This window comes from Clupea harengus, chromosome 6 (genome assembly GCF_900700415.2).
Source record: "Clupea harengus chromosome 6, Ch_v2.0.2, whole genome shotgun sequence".
In the NCBI taxonomy this organism is placed as follows: Eukaryota; Metazoa; Chordata; class Actinopteri; order Clupeiformes; family Clupeidae; genus Clupea; species Clupea harengus.
The window spans coordinates 10423908-10441599 of record NC_045157.1 but is presented as its reverse complement, the minus strand read 5'-3'; the positions used below and the strand labels follow the sequence as shown (position 1 = coordinate 10441599).

Sequence of the window (17692 nt, the reverse complement as noted above, 5' to 3'; positions counted from 1 at the left end):
GGTGCATAGTTTGTGAGTGTGAGTATGTGGGTGTGTGTGTGTGTGTGTGTGTGTGTGTGTGTGTGTGTGTGTGTGTGTGTGTGTGACACATCTCTCTCTTTCTCTCACTATCATTCTCTCCTCTCTGAGACTATGTTAACACAACTCAACACCATAGATCTACACTATCCACCAACTCTGAGACTGTGTGTTAACACAACTCAACACCATAAACCTGCACCCTCCACCAACTCTGAGACTGTGTGTTAACACAACTCAACACCATAGATCTACACCTGTCACTAACTCTGAGACTATGTTAAAACACCTCAACACCATAGATTTTCACCTGCCTGTGAACAGGTATACAAAACAAACCCCACAGTCACACCAGCTGGACAATTCTCTCTTCTCTTCTCTTCTCTTCTCTTAATGTGAGTGAGTTCTACTTTACTCTTTTGCCTTCTTCTTTTACCCCAAGTGATTTTCTTTTCTCTTCCTCTCCTCTCCTCTCCCTTTTCCTCTCTTCTCCTCTCCTCTCCTCTCCTCTTTTCTATCCTCCTCTTTGTGAGTGAGTGCTTTGATAATCTCTGCCAGTCTCTCCCGCTCTGAGCTTCTCTCTATCCTCTCCTCTCCTCCCCTCCCCTCCTCTCCTCTCCTGTACCCCATCTCCCAGAGAGTGAGTTCTGTGATACTGTATGCCAGTCTCTTCTGCTCATAGCAACACACTCTCACTCTCTCTCTCTCTCTCTCTCCATCTTTTTTGGCTGTGAGTGCTGGCACCATTCCTGGGTTTGCTGCGCTGTGACTTAATGGGTCTAATTAGCACGGCGTTAATTATTTGTAAATTGCATGTTTGGGTACACATTACTTGAGAGGCATATGTTGCGCAGTGTGTTAGCCAAAACAAGTAGCTGCCTAATCCTGTCTCTGGAGTAGCTCCCTGTGCTGGAGCTATCAAGAAGGGGAGAGAGAGAGAGAGAGAGAGAGAGAGAGAGGAGGAAGGCAGGCAGAGAGAGAGAGACAAAGAAAGAGAGAGAGGGATAGAGGAAGACAGAGAGCCCAACTTTGTCACAATCCGTCCAGAACGGCAGGTCGTTTTCTGACAATCATGTGTTCATCTCAGCAGTGCAGTGCTCATAGAGATGTATGCTTCCCCTTAAACTCACATCACTCTCATAGCAGAACTAGTATGCACTGGGATGGTGTGAAGTGATGTTATGGACCAAAATGAAAACCTGATTCCCTCAAACAGCAGATTTCTACCAGTTTCTGGTTCTATTTGGTTCTGTTCAGTTGTCACCTCTCCTCTTTTCTCACATGTATCTCCACACTCTTCTCCTCTCCACTTTCCTCCTCTCTCCATTCCTCTCTTCTCCTTTCCTCTCTCCTCTCTTCCTTTCCACTTTCCTCCTCTCTCCGTTCCTCTCTCCTCTCCTCTCCTTTCCTCTCTCCTCTCTTCCTCTCTCCTGTCTCCTCTCCACTTCTGTCGTCTCTCCTCTTCCCTGGCGGCCCAACCTGTGAGCTGGGTTTTTAACATACATTATAAATTCACAGAGAGGTAGGGAGGGAGGGAGGGATGGAAAGAGAGAGAGAGAGCGAGAGGAGGGATGGAGAGAGCTGTGCTGCTCTGATGCCCATGACTGCCAGCCTCATCTCTCTGCTTGTTTTCTGTGTGTTTCTGTCATTTTATGCTCTGCCAGCAGCTTACTCACCACACGCACCAGGCTGCCCCGGAACTTTCCAGCCCAGTCAGGTGTGCCCGCCCAAACACTCCTCACCTGGCATCCCCTGACCCCACACACACACACATACACACACACACACTCACACATACACACACACACACATTCCTCACCTGAGAGTCCCCACACAAACTCTCATAGACATACCTTACTTGACATCGTCCACTCCCGCTGTCTCTGATTATCTCTACACACACATCTCTACACACACTTTTTCAATCTACTGGGCAGTCCTTTACTCTGGTTTTATATTTATTGGTTATGCGGTCTTCCTGTTGATCCTCTCTTTCTCATTTTAAGACAAACTCCTTATATACGGGGAGGCTTAAGTAAACTCTAAATCAAGCTGGTCGCAGACCCTCCTCTTTGTGAAATAAATTGGCAGTGTGTGTGTGTGGCCGTGTTTGTGTGTGGACGTGTTTGTGTGTGGGCATGTTTATGTGTGGGCGTGTTTGTGTGTGGACGTGTTTGAGTGAGGCCATGTTTGTGTGTGGACGTGTTTGTGTGAGGGCATGTTTATGTGTGGCTGTGTTTGTATGTGGACGTGTTTTTGTGAGGACGTGTTTGTGTATGGACGTGTTTGTGTATGGGCGGTGTTTGTGTGTGGGCTTGTTTGTGTGTGGGCTTGTTTGTGTGTGGGGGGTGTTTGTGTGTGGGCTTGTTTGTGTGTGGGGGGTGTTTGTGTGTGGGCGGTGTTTGTGTGTGGGCGTGTTTGTGTGGGTGTGTTTGTATATGAGCGTGTTTGTGTGTGAGTGTGTTTGTGTATAGTATATAAAATGTCATATAAAAGTATATCAAGCAAAAGTGTTAGAGATGAGATGAGATGAGATGAGATGAGATCTCAGGCCGGAAGACCAGTGGGGGCTCCCTCACCAGCACTGATACTGACTCACCAGTCTTCATACACTGAACCAACTCATTTCTGTGTGTGTGTGTGTGTGTGTGTGGGTGTGTGTGTGGGTGCGTGCGTGCATGCGGCGTGTGTGTTGATGCTGGATTTGTACCACCCTTCCTCTCCTCTCCGCTCCTCTTCTCTCCTCCCGAGTCCAGTCCAACTCTTTAATCAACTCTTATGAAGCAGTGTTTCTTATCAACCCAGGGATGACCAGACAGTGGCTGGAAATTGAAATCTCAGTTAGTCTCTCTCTCTCTCTCTCTCTCTCTCTCCCTCTCTCTCTCTCTCTCTCTCTCTCTGTCTCTCTCTCTCTCTCTATATATATACAGTATATCTCACTCTGCTGCTTAGCGTTGGGCAAGATTGTTTTCAGAGGGTTATTTTTCTTTTGTGTGTGTGTGTGTGTGTTCTGGAGGGATGTGATAATGTTAAACTCATGCAGTGCATGCAACTCATAACATGAATACCCTTTTTTTTCTTTCCTTTGCTCTCTCTATCTCTCCTTCTTTCTCTCCTCTCTTTCTCTCCTTCTTTCTCTCCTCTCCTCTCTTTCTCTCTCTCTTTTTCTCCTCTCCTCTCTTCCTCTCCTTCTTTCTCTCCTCTCCTCTCTTTTCCACAGCTATCGGAAGGACGCTTATCCCTCGTTACTTCAGCACGGTGTTTGAGGGCGGAGTCACAGAGCTGCACTACATCCTGAGACACTCCAAAGAGTCCTTCCACAACAACTCCATCTCACTCGACTGTGAACAGTGCACCATGGTCACGCAACACGGCAAGCCCATGTTTACTAAGGTACACACACACACACACACACACACACACACACACACACACACACACACACACACACACACACACTCACAGATGCTGACTCAGTGATTAGTGCTTTTCTGAGTTCCTCAGTAGTTCGATTTTTGCTTTTGCGTGTTCCTTTAATTGTGTGGCCCTACAGTGTAAAGGCGATGAAGACATTCCTGCTGTGGGGAGACTTTTGTTGGCATGAGGCCCACGACTGACAGGGTGATCACTGCAGTGGGCTGCATACCCATACAGTGCTCTATGCCAGGCCTGCAGTGGGCATACACCCATACAGTGCTCTATGCCAGACATGCAGTGGGCATACACCCATACAGTGCTCTATGCCAGGCCTGCAGTGGACTGCATACTCAGACAGTGCTCTATGCCAGGCCTACAGTGGGCATACACCCAGACAGTGCTCTATGCCAGGCATGCAGTGGGCATACACCCAGACAGTGCTCTATGCCAGGCCTGCAGTGGGCTGCATACACCCAGACAGTGCTCTATGCCAGGCATGCAGTGGGCTGCATACACCCAGACAGTGCTCTATGCCAGGCCTGCTGTGGGCATACACCCAGACAGTGCTCTATGCCAGACATGCAGTGGGCTGCATACCAGGACAGTGCTCTATGCCAGGCCTGCTGTGGGCATACACATACTCACAGGTGGGTCTCTCTGTGAGGCCACGAGGACCATGGAAGGACGTATAAACACACACACATACACACATACACACATACACACATACACACATACATACATACACACATACACACAAACACACATACATACACTCATACATACACACGAACACAAATACATACTCTCATACACACATACATACACACAAACACAAATACATACTCACATACACACATACACACATACTGAGATACATACACACATACACACATAAACATATACTCACATACACACATACATACACACGAACACAAATACATACTCACATACACACATACTCACATACTCACATACACACATACACACATACACACATACACACATACTCACATACGTGTACTCACATTCACAAATACACACATACTGTACACATATACTCGAGGGGGTAGGTCTCCCTCAAAGCATGAAACTAGGGAGGGTTTAGTAATGCACTAACGTTTATATTTGTCTATTATAGTTGTTTGTTGGTATTGTGAGTGGGTATTTGTTGATGACTTGCTAGACCTAGTGCTTGACCTTTTGACCTTTGGCAAGGATTGCTGTGGGCTGCCTGTATGACTATCATATCATGATTCTGTGGCTGGAGCACTTAGGGTTATATCAGAAGCCTCTCTACTGACACGGCTGCAGTGCTTAACTACAGCTTTCTCTTTTTTCTATGTCTTTCTCTCTCTCTGTTATTCTCTCTCTCTTTCTCAACAGCTTTCTATCTCTTTATGCTTCTTTCTCTCTCCTTCACTCTCTCAAATTAGCTTTATTGGCATGACAGAAACTCAGTTTGCATTGCCAAAGCATTTCTATTTATACAGGTAGTTGTTATCTGTAAAAAAAAAAAACACTGTATGTAGTGCAACTTTAATGTGTGTGTGTGTGTGTGTGTGTGTGTAGGGGTGTGTGTGTGTAGGGGTGTGTGTGTCTGTCGGTGCATGCGTGTGTGCGTTTCCTCACTGGTGAAGTGATTCCCTTTCTCTATGGTAAGCATCTACATATCTTTGAAGGAATTGGTTCAGAATCTCTTTAAATTGGCAGCATTCACTGAACAAGTCAACTGTGTTTCGGTCACGCTTTGGCTGCAGTGGGTGCACAGCCTGTCTTCTCTGGGCAGCCAGGTTTGCTTGTGCCTGCCCTTTTTAATGGCCAGGCTGTGGCTGCTTGGTTTTTATCTGGTCAAGGCTTTCCTTTCTTGATAATAGTCATTGTGGACTCTCTCTCTTTTTCTCTCTTTCTCTTTCTCTCTCTCTCTCTCTCTCTCACTCTTTCTCTCATTATCTATTTTCATTACTCTCCCCTCCTTGACTAATTCACTTTCAATTCACAGCTGCATGTATCAGGTGGTTAAATGTTTCTATGTTTTATTTTAAAAACCTTTTTTTTTTTTTTTTTTTTTTTAAATCAATCTGTTCTAGTGGGTTCCAGAACAGGAGAGCAGTTGGCAATGTGAATGTGAGGAATGGTATTATGGTGAGGAATCACCAGTCTCACTGTCTCCATGTTATGGTGATCACATTAGTGATATTACTCACAGACTCTTGCAGTGTTGAAGCCCAGTATGTATCTCTGAGCAAAGCACTGGGACAAAACACTCCAAAGCTCACAGCCCTCCTCCAGCGAGGAACGCCACGCAGTGGTCAGGAAGGGGTTAAACTCTTCAGCAGTGTGAGCCGAGGGAGAGTGGGGGGGGTGTTGGATGAGGTGGGGGCCCAGCTTTCTGTTTTATTGTACTTTTCCCTCTGACAATGTTGTTGTTGTGCTGGAGTAGAGTCACATGGCTCACAATCTCTCTCTCTCTTTCTCGCTCTGTCACTCCCTCTCTCTCTCTCTCTTTCTCTCACCCCCTCTCTCTCACTCATCTTCTCCCTCTCTCTTTCTCTCCCTCACGCTCTCTCTGTCCTTCTTTCTCTGTCTTTCTATCACTCTTTCTCCCCCCCTCTCCCTCCACCCTATTTATCTCATTTCCTCTCCCTCTTCCCACCCCTTTCCCTCTCTCCCCCCATTTTCTCTCTCCCTCCCACCCCCACCCCTCCACCCCCCCACACTGATCCCCTGGGACCCTCTGGCTGCGAGCTCTGATTAGAGTGTGTCTGCCGGGATTACATCTCTCCCGTTTCCATGCCAACTAATCAGCTGATGCTCCCCTTCCTCCTCCACCTCCTCCTTCTGTGGTTGCCACAGCAACGGAATATAGAGAGTCCAAGGATCCCTAGCCTGAATTCAAGAGAGATGTTTGGAGATGTTTGGTTTTTATTTTTCTTCACTCTCTGACCAGGGCTGTGGTTAATAAAAATCAGTATTATAGTGTCATTGGTGTCTCATCATTGGTGTCTCTCTTCATCAGGACTTTGTTAAGCTCCTGAACCACCATGGCTCAACAGAGAACAGGATTTTTCATGACTGTTGTAGTTAAACTCATTGCTGTTGTAGCTCACCTCATCTGATCCCCAGTAGTTATAGTTTGCTTTGTCAAAGATGCAGCTCAACAAAAATCCTTAATCAGCTAAACTCATATAGTATATCACTCCTGTAATTATACTCCTCACTTCTGTAGTTAAACTCATCACTCCTGTAGTTAAACTCATCACTCCTGTAGTTAAACTCATCAATCCTGAAGTCTATCAGACCTCTCTCCTGCAGTCCATTAGTAGTTAAAATCCTAAGGCTGTTGTTAAATACTTTTAAAGCCTGGAGCTAAACACTTTTCAAAAGCGTAACAGCATTGTAACAACATTACGTATTTAGAATTGAAAATATGAGTATTCAGATACAGTTACAATTTAAATTGGTGGTAATCAGAAAACTGTGCCATTCATCACTCGAAGGGATTACTTTAAATCATCATGTGTAGGTTATTCCCTGTCAAATTCAAATATTCCCATAAGCCAGCATTTCTGAAACCGACGCGAGTCTGTGACTAGGAAACTGTCGATCCGCAGAGCCTTGCCACTGCCACAGTCAATGCTTGGTGCTTTTGTCGTCAGGTCCCCGCACCCTTGACTGAATGTCTTGCTTCGTAAGATTTTATTCCTGCTACAGCCAGAAGCTGACAATGCCAGTTTAAACGAACGACCATAGGAAAAGAACATTGCCCAGTAACTCATAATTACGACCCATCTAATATTACGTTTCATTTTGTTTCAAGTTCAAATCCAGTGTGTGATTTGCCAAACCATGCTGAGCAACATAGCAATGAAACCACTGAAATTGTGAATTACAGAGCATTAAACATCAAAACATGCACATATCAAAGACACATCGGAAGACTTAAACGGAAAAGAGATGAATTTGGTAATAAGACTAAAGTATTGAAAAACAATTTAGCCAAAAATTTGAAATTTGCAAAAATATGTCACACCACATTTGAAAATAGAGAGTCCATGTCAAAAATTCTTGTCTTGTTCATCAGTTGCAAGAAAGCAGGCGCACCTATCACATTAGAATAATGTTACTACATTACTTCCTGCCAACCATGTTTTTACATTTTAAATCTTTCTTAGAGGTTAGAGGTCAGACTACATTGTGCAAAAGCTGTTCAGGTTAAGGTGCATCTCTCAGGTGCATCATATCTCTTTCTCTCTCAGGTTATTATAGCATAAATAAAAACCTCTAAAGTTAGTGTTGGGAATGTAAAATCAGTTTATCATGCTGTAGGCATGTAGATAATTTGCTGGCTGCACCTGGAGTTTTCTTTTTCTCTGATGTGTGTATCTCTCTCTCTCTCCCTCCCTCTCCCTGTCTGTCTTTCACCTACAGGTTTGTACAGAGGGGCGTCTAATTGTGGAGTTCTGTTTCGATGACCTCATGCGCATTAAAGTGTGGCATTTCACCATCAGGCAGCATCGTGAGCTTATTCCCAGAAGCATCCTTGCCATGCACGTGAGTATGATGTCATCAGTAGGCGCCAACCACCAATGTGTCTATGATGTCATCGTTATACAACATGAGAGTCAAATAAATGTTAGTATAGCAGCATTTCACAGAAATAAAAACGTAATCATGAAAAGATCTACCCTTATAAAATGTCTATATATTATGGTACTGAGTTAAGCCATTTTAAAGGTTGGAATCACAACCCTTTGACCACCTTTATTCTGTTGTAAATTAATTAAATATACTCCATGTCATACTCATGTATGTAGTTCCACAAGGCAAAACTTAATTTGATAAGACAAACACTTTGTTCTGTTCATATGTTCACCACTAGATAATCATTCTCCATAGAAAACAGTTGACTGTGAAGACACAGAAGGTAGTCTCAGAGACCTACCAGTGGCTTCAATGCACATATTGAGTTATTGATAATTCAGTGATAGATTGACACTTGGCATCAGGTTCATCGTTAATCTATCCAGAACTGCGCTGAACTGTTTCCTCCACCCATGCCTTGCAGCCTATGTAGTCCATGGCCATGTGACCTAAGAAGTACACGATAAAAAGATTGATGAGGTCATGAGCGGTGGATGATGCAGTATGGCTCTGGTATGACATGACTTGAGCTGTGTCAGTTATTTACCCTCCACACGAGGCAACACGTACTCTAAATACAGTATGATCTCAGAGAAGAGTCTCTGTTCTGTCCGTCTAACTGCACCCCACTAAGGAGGTCTGTGTCAAATCAGTGTTAGACACTTGAACATCGAAGAGCGGTCAACATCTGCCTGTGATCCTAGTACTGCTCAAAGAATACACAGATGCCTTGCAAGCAATGGTGTGTCTCGAGACTGTGTTTGTGCAGGTGTATGTGTACATGTGTCTGTATGAAAGGTACACTATACTGTATCTGCATATGTATGTACATATAGCATATTTATATACAGTTAATATTTGTGTGTATTTTGTATGTCATGCTAATTTATACAGTCTATGTGTTTACCTGTGTGGGTGTGGGTGTGTGTGTGTGTGTGTGTGTGTGTGTGTGTGTGTGATATTGTGTCATGTTAGCATTCAAGGGGCATTGCGCAATGATTGGACGGACTTCACAGAACTCAGTGGGATGTTTACAGCCCAATTTTATTTTAGGCGACATCAAAGACAGGCTTCGATAAAAGAGAAAGGCCTTTGTTTAGAGAGGGAAATAAATAAATAAGTGAGCAACAAAGTCAAGTGGGCAATCTGCTTAATTCTGGAGAGTGTGGATCAACAGACGAGTAAACACTGCTCCTCTGGAGGACACACACCTTCCAGCTTGACACAGCCCTGAGACAGTCCTGAGGATTTCCCCCATCCATTTCTGTGTGTCTCCTGCAATGAAACGCCCTCCCTCCATGTCTCTTGTCATCTTGTACTAACATTCTCTCTCTCTCTCTCTCTCTCCGTCACACACACACACACACACACACACACAAACACACACACACACACACCTAATCACTTCCCTGTTATGTGAAGCATATGAGAATTGTATATTTTATTAAAAAAAACTTTTGGGATCAGTCCATACTGCAGATAGCGAGAGGGAGTTGGTTGGGGTTTGTAACTTTTTGGGAAAGTTTAATTTTGACCACGAACCATAACAGACATGAGAGTCAATGAAAAATTCATCCACACTCTCCAATTCTCTAGTCTCTGACAATTTCTCTCCTTCACTCCCTCACTCCCTGTCTGCCTGTATATTTCTCTCAAACTATTCTTCCATAGTGGTCTGTCTCTCACTTCCTCTCTCGTGTTTTGTGTCCCCTTTGCCTGTTCAGTTGGCCGCTCATATCCATAATCATATTCCATACCCATACTGGCCTGCACATCAGTCACCACTGCTTACACAACAGTACCACTCCCTATAGTACAGAACCACTCCCTACAGTACAGAACCACTCCCTACAGTGCAGAACCACTTACAGTACAGGACCGCTGTCACAGTACAGGACCACTGCTCACAGTACAGGACCACTGCATACAGTACAGGACCACTGCTTACAGTACAGGACCACTGCTCACAGTACAGGACCACTGCATACAGTACAGGACCACTGCTTACAGTACAGGACCACTGCACAGTACAGGACCGCTTACAGTACAGGACGCTCACAATACAGGACCACTGCATACAGTACAGGACCACTGCTTACAGTACAGCACCGCTGCATACAGTACAGGACCACTGCTCACAGTACAGGACCGCTTACAGTACAGGACCACTGTCACCACTGCTTACAGTACAGGACCACTGCTCACAGTACAGGACCACTGCACAGTACAGCACCGCTGCATACAGTACAGGACCACTGCTCACAGTACAGGACCACTGCATACAGTACAGGACCACTGCACAGTACAGCACCGCTGCATACAGTAGTCATATTGAGTTCCATATGGCTGTAGATAATATGGCCAGGTGTGGGATCAGGTCATGCTGAATTTACTGGAATCAGAGAAAGCAGTGTTCTGCTCCAGACATTTTGATGTAACTCTGTGTTTTCTGTAGAAGAAGACTGTGTTATTTGTTGCTGCTATATTTATACAAAGTCTGTGTGTGTGTGTGTGTGTGTGTGAGAGAGTGAGAGTGAGTGAGTCATATTATAAACTATATTATATATTATATATTTGTTGCTGAAGATGAGATCCTGACCACCCTGATCACCCCATATCTTCCAGGCTCAGGATCCACAGGTTCTTGAGCAGCTTTCCAAAAACATCACCAGGATGGGGTTTACCAACTTCACTCTAAACTACCTCAGAGTAAGAGAACACACACACATTCACACACACACACACACACTCACACACACACACACACACACACACACACACACACATACACACACACACACACACACATTCACACAAGAATTTGTCCTAACTAACTTCACATTTTTACTACCTCAGAGTAAGAGAACACACACATGCACACACACACACACACATTCACACAAGAATTGTCCTAACCAACTCCACTATCAACTAAATTGGAAGAATATAACATAAACACCCACACACACACCTTCACTCTCCTCTATCTCAGAGTAAGAGAACACACACACATACAAACACACCTTCACTCTCCACTAACTCAGGTGAGCAGTCAGAAATTCACACTGAAGCTCGCTACAGCACACCACAGTAAAGCTCTTGCTGAAATTTGTGATTGTGTGTTGGTTTGCACATACGTGTAAGTGTGTGTATGTAAGTCTGCACACATACGTGGGTGTGTGTGTGTGTGTGCATGCTCTTGCATGTATGTGTGTGTGTGCTTGGTGGCTGTTTTTGTCTTCCCCTGTTTGAGTAGCAGCTGAGATGTGTTGGAGGGGGATGGGCTGTGAAGACGGAGAGAGGAGACAGCAGGAGTGAGAGAGAAAAGAAGAGAGGGAGAGAGAGAAGGCGAGGGAGAGAGAGAGAGAGAGAGAGAGGGAGAGAGAGGGCTACAGCAGGAGCGAGAGAGAAAAGAAGAGAGGGAGAAGGCGAGGGAGAGGGAGAGAGAGAAGGCGATGGAGAGGGAGAGAAAGAGATGGAGAGAAAGAGAGGGAGAGAGAGGGCTACAGCAGGAGTGAGAGAGAAAACGAGAGAGGGCTACAGAGAGGGAGAGAAAGAGAAGCTGATATAGGGGAAGGGCTGTAGAGTGGGAGAGAGGGAAATGGAGAGAGGGAACGAAGGAGAGAGGGAGAGAGCGAGGAAGGGAGAGAAAGATAGGGAGAGTGCTGGAGAGAGGGAGGGAGGGAGAGAAAGACAGGGAGAGGGTGAGGTGGGGAGAGGACTGGAGAGTGGGAAAGAGGGAATTAATTGGATTGGGGAAATTAGCATAACATTAATGAACATCCCCTGGTGGGATAGACAGTAAAATGCCATGCTGAAGCATTCACAAGGCTACATGTTACAAGATACACCGTTGGCACTGAATTACAGCACACTGTGGAGAAACCCCTCTCTCTCTCTCTCTTTCTTCCTCAATCTCTCTCGCCCTTCTTTTTAATAGGAGGGTGTGAGGCTTGTTGAGTTTAGCATCAATACTGTTGTATGTGTTTTATTAGTGTAATCATGTAAGAACGTTAGACAGAGGTTAGACAGAGTGTTAAACCTCTCTGACCCCCCCACCCCTCTCTTTCACTCTCTTTCTCTCCATCTCTCTCTCTCACTCCCTCTTGCTTTCTCTGTTTTTCTCTCAATTCAAGTCAAAGTTGCTTTATTGGCATCACTGTGTAAACACAGTATTGCCAAAGCTAGTGCTTAGAACAACAGAGTGATCTCACAGTGCAATGTCAAATAAAATGTAATAAAATTACAAGAACATAGTGGGTTAAAACAGCAATGCAAATGTAGAAAGTTGTATATATATATTTTTTTTCCACACTGACATATGCACATAACATACTTGCACACAAACACACACACACCCGCACACACATACCCGCACAAACACACATGCAAACATATACACACACACACACACACTCACACATTTTGCCCCTTGGTCCATACAGTATGTTCCTAAGTGTGTGTGTGTTTCTCCGTAGTTATGTGTTATCCTGGAGCCCATGCAGGAGCTGATGTCGAGACACAAGACGTACAACCTCAGCCCGCGGGATTGCCTCAAGACCTGCCTTTTCCAGAAGTGGCAGAGGATGGTAGCCCCTCCAGGTGAAACACACACACACACACACACACACACAGACACACACAGAAACGCAGAAACACAGAAACGCAGAAACGCAGACACATACACACACTCTCCCTCTCGCTCTCCCTCTGGCTCTGTCAAACACACGCTCACACTCACTCACACACACACATAGACACACTCAACATGTATCTCTGTCCCTCTGTCTGACAAGTGTCGTTTAACCTCACAGCATCACAGAATGTTGGCACTGCAGACTGAGCTACAGTTCAGCATCATAGAATCACAGAATGTTAGCACTGCAGAGCTATGTGTGTGTGTATGTGTACAGTCATTGGTATGGGCTGCGCCTTTGTGTGTGTGTGTGTGCGTGTGTGTGCGTGTGTGTGTGTGTGCGTGTGTGCGTGTGTGTGTGTGTGTGTGTGTGTGTGTGTGTGTGTGTGTGTGCAGTCATTGGTATGGGCTGCTCCTTTGAGTGTGTGTGTGTGTGTGTGTGTGTGTGTGTGTGTGTGTGTGTGTGTGTGTACAGTCATTGGTATGGGCTGCTCCTTTGAGTAAGTGTGTGTGTGTGTGTGTGTGTGTGTGTGTGTGTGTGTGTGTGTGTAGGGATGTGTGTGTGTGTGTGTGTGTACAGTCATTGGTATGGGCTGCTTTTTTTAATGTGATGTCCGTAGATCCTGCTCTCTTGTTTTCCACAGGGTTCTGGGATTTGGGGGATATGTCTTTGAAATAAAATACTTTGTTATCAGATATTATCATTTATGGTAATAATATGGTAGTTATCTAGCCTGGATACCAGACCGAACTTAGCCCCGCCCACACATTTTTTGGTTGGGAAGTTCGGTCTGGCATTACTCCATTGAGGAGAAATTATCTGCGGCTCGATATCGGCCGTACCAATCAAATTGTTAAGGCGGGCTTTATACGATGATGGACTGATGATCAACAGTAACGTAACCAACCACGTCACCAACACACGAGTTGAATTCGTTTTCAACAAACATGGCTGCCGCTGGAGAGCTGAAATGTATAGATTCGAGTCCATTTAGACATTGACAGTGCATTCATTTTGAAAGAGGAACAGAGAAACGCGATTAAGGCATTTGTCAATCGAAAAGATGTTTTTGCCTTCCTTCCTACGGGATCCGGTAAAAGTGTAATGTATCAGCTGCCCTTGGTCACATACTACGTTGTTCTGATTGGTTGTAGGTAACCAATTGAGCGAAGAGGCATTTTTTCTCCTGGTTCGGTTGAAACACGCCCCATAATCACAGCCCAATGGAGCGATATCAGACTCATATTCTGACTAGAATTATGAGTATGACATCGTCAGGCTAGTAGTTATCTGTTGGCTCACTAAACATCTCCCCAATGTGAGCAGTAAAAACCTAATTTTGCCCAATAAATAATTGTATAAAATGTATTTCAAGTTTTTCACACACACACTGTTCTCATACGAAGCTGTGAGTTTTGAGGGTCAAGAACATCCATTATTAGATATTGAACATACAAGTATTTCGTTTTTTAATGTTTTCCTATGTTATTTAATGTTTCTAGTTTAAGGTATCTTGGCATTAGTATCGTTCTGAAAGCAAGAAAGTCTCTGTGTGTCAGTAGAATCACAAAACATTTAGAGTTTAATATACAAACCACACAAATACTTTATAATCACACATGAAACCAATATACCCCACCAATGTAATCATTAATTACACACACACATATATATATATATATATATATATATAATTATAATTATATTAGTGCTGTCAAACGATTAAAATATTTAATCGCGATTAATCGCATTTATGTCATAGTTAACTCAAAATTAATCGCGATTAATCGCAAATTTGTATCTATTCTAAATGTCTCTTCGTTTATACATTTTTTCCATCATTTTATTTTTATTTTAATGCCCTTATCAACATGGAAAAGTGGATAGGCTTGCTTTATGCAAATGTTTTATTTTATTGAAAACCAACATTGCCAAACAGGGCGGTACAAAATAAAATTATAAAGTGCACATCTCAGGTAAACAAGGACTCAGCCTATAGTGCAGTTAAACCATGGCTTAATATTTTCTTTTTTTCAAGTTTGCTGGGAACATAGCAGTCAGGCCTCTTATTTCAGAAACAATGAACAGTAACAGTTAGGTTACCAATAAAAGGTAACCCTATTACTTCTTTGCTTTCAGCCAGCTGCCTGTTGACATTTTCAGACAACAGTGAAGCTCGCTTCTTTTGCAGAACACAACTTTTAAAAGTAAACTTTCCATTCAGAAGCTTTTTATCATCCATTTCGCCATATCGCGCCGCTCACCATTCACTCAAACCGTAACGTTAGCCAACTACACAGTTTTCCAGGCCAAAAAGAAAGTTAATCTTAAAAAAAAAATAATAATAATTATATAACAAAAATCGCGTTAATCTCGCGATAAAAAATGTACGGCGTTAAAATGGGTTTGCGTTAACGCCGTTAATAACGCGTTAAACTGACAGCACTAAATTATATATAACACAGGAATATAATCATTGGGAACATTTTACGTCAACCGAGAATCCAAAAAGCATTATAAACACATTCATAAAAGATTATAAAGTATTCGTAATGCCTCATAATGATTTACTTGACTTGATTGATTGATGATAAATCTGTCTAACTACTTATACATAGTAATGACTGCACAAAGTGGTACAATGTTATAGGAGAAGCCCTTGCAGCTTAGACTATCACAATGAGTACAAAAGCTTCTTTTACCTCTTGATAATGCCACTGAAGATCTCTTTATTCACCAAATGCTCTTTCTGGAGCCATATGTGTCTCAGTACAAGCTTTCATAATAATAGTTGTGTAGGGCTTTATGAGTGCAGTCATGTCTATTTATAAATAGTTCTATAGCCTTACGGCAGCTGCTATGATGCATTATGAAGTTAAGTAAAGTGTTAGCCACATTTGCTATTCCTGAGGCCATCTGGAGGTGGAATCTGCATGCTACTAGGGTTTCTCTTTGGGTTTAATAGCTCATCAGTAGTCAGTCAGGGGAAAGCCCTTATAGCCCTGCTTCAGCCCCTGACTTTCTACATGCCCCTTCAGTACCTGACTTGATAAATGCCCCTTCCTGTGAATATGATTTCAGCTGGACCCCCCCAGAACTTCAAATCGGAGATATTCTCCTCAAATCACAAGAAAGGTATTCTTCTCCTGGCCTCCCTCTAGTACACCAGGGACCTGTAGTCTAGCTGCTGGCACACATAATCACACACAAACACACACACACACACACACACACACACACACACACGGAGCACAAAATATGCTCAACTGCCATATTGCCACAGAAAGAAAGGTGGAAACCTTTTGGTGGGACACTTTTGGAGTGCTCTAAGAAGCAGTTTGTCATTCTTACACAAATATGAAATAATTGTGACTGACATCTGTACCCATTTGAGAAATACAGGTAGGTGAAAGGGAAACTTCGGGATTTTCCAACCTAGGCCCTATTTAATCTCTTTGGGTCTATTAAGGATGGAATCTCTCTCTCTCTTGCTGTCTCTCTCTCTTGCTGTCTCTCTCTCTCTCTCTCACTCTCTCGCTCTCGCGCTCTCTCTCTCAGACGTTGAGCATGTGTACTGATGTTGATGGGGTCTCTTTACTGCATGTCTGGGGAGATGTCCAAACACCTTTCCCTTTTAACCTCCAGTCTTTCAGGATGCTTGCTCGCTTTCTCTCTCAATATGCATGAATCTGGTCGTGGCTGTGTATGCATGCATGCATGTGTGTGTCTGTGTGTCTGTGTTTATGCACATGAGAGTGGCCTGTGTGTGTTGCTCTACACTTCTCTACGGTCTGTCCTGGGTTTGTATGTCTGTGTTAATGTGAATGCAGTGTGCTTGTGCAGTTGTGCACGGTCATTTAGCTGGGTACAGTATATATGTGTGTGTGTGTGTTTCAACACTCTGGACTGTACTTTGTGTGTGTGTGAGTGTGTGTTTTTTATTCCTCTACAATGTATGTTCACTGCAGAACCTGCCAGGCAGACCACCACCAAGAGGAGGAAGAGGAAGAATTCCGCTAGCTCCGCCTCCAACAGTAGCCTAGGCAACAGCACCAACAGCAAGAAGCGTAGCCCAGCCAACAACTTCAGTTTATCCAGCCAGGTACCTGTAAGCATCCAGTTTATTTCTATTTTTTTACCAGTGTCATTTACACATACACACTCACACTTTGAAATGGACGCATACATGCTCACGTCTGCACCTACATACGAGTGAGTGAGTGAGTGAGTGAGTGAGTGAGTGAGTGAGTGAGTGAGTGAGTGAGTGAGTGAGTGAGTGAGTGAGTGAGTGAGTGAGTGAGTGAGTGAGTGAGTGAGCGAGAATCTTCTGTTCTCAGTAACGTGCTGGTTACATTTCAGGCTCCTCTTAGTTCCCTCTTGAGAAGTTGTTCCCCAAAACTGCCTCTGCTATCTGCTTTTCTCTCCCTCACTCTCTCACACATACAGACACACACACACCACACACACACGTACACAAACACAGAGACACACACACACACACACACACACACACAGACACACACACACACAGAGACACACAGAGCAGCAAAGCTTCCACTTGACGTGTGTGCAATACTAACAAGGAGTAGTGCCTGGCATGGTCATGTGACCTCAGCTGTGGGGTCGGGGTGGGGGGTAGCAGGGAGGACTTAGCAGAGAGGGCTTTGTGTGAGGTTGAGTGGGATACTTTCCTGCATATCAGTACAACAGTGCCCCCTAGTGATTACTTTGGTGCGATGCATATTATCATGACATTACTCTTTTTGTTTGATTGATTGTCTGTTTTTTTTGTTTTTTTTTAGTTGTTGTTGTTTACCACTTATTGTGGTAGATAGTTAGTATCACCCCCCAACCCAGCTCAAACAAACTGAGCTAGTGCAGCTCTAACCTTAAAAGTCAAAGTGTTTTATTTATCAAGTGCACAGTATAACACAAGGTCATTCTGAATAATTACATTTTTAGGACACAGCAAGCAG

General features: G+C 43.9%; 1 protein-coding gene across 4 annotated transcripts in view; it reads left to right on the top strand.

The window, feature by feature from the left end:
• Window positions 1-17692, top strand: part of LOC105908691 (LIM domain-binding protein 2-like) — a 48289-nt gene that overhangs the window by 27274 nt on the left and 3323 nt on the right. Inside the window, exons 3-8 of one of the 4 annotated variants that reach the window (XM_031568958.2) lie at window positions 3239-3411; window positions 7867-7989; window positions 10705-10788; window positions 12558-12681; window positions 15798-15851; window positions 16685-16818. In XM_031568958.2, the coding sequence (XP_031424818.1) occupies window positions 3239-3411; window positions 7867-7989; window positions 10705-10788; window positions 12558-12681; window positions 15798-15851; window positions 16685-16818 (692 nt within the window). Of the gene's footprint in view, window positions 1-3238; window positions 3412-7866; window positions 7990-10704; window positions 10789-12557; window positions 12682-15797; window positions 15852-16684; window positions 16825-17692 lie in introns of all 4 variants that reach the window. The other 3 variants (XM_031568957.2, XM_031568960.2, XM_031568959.2) reach the window with 3 other exon arrangements.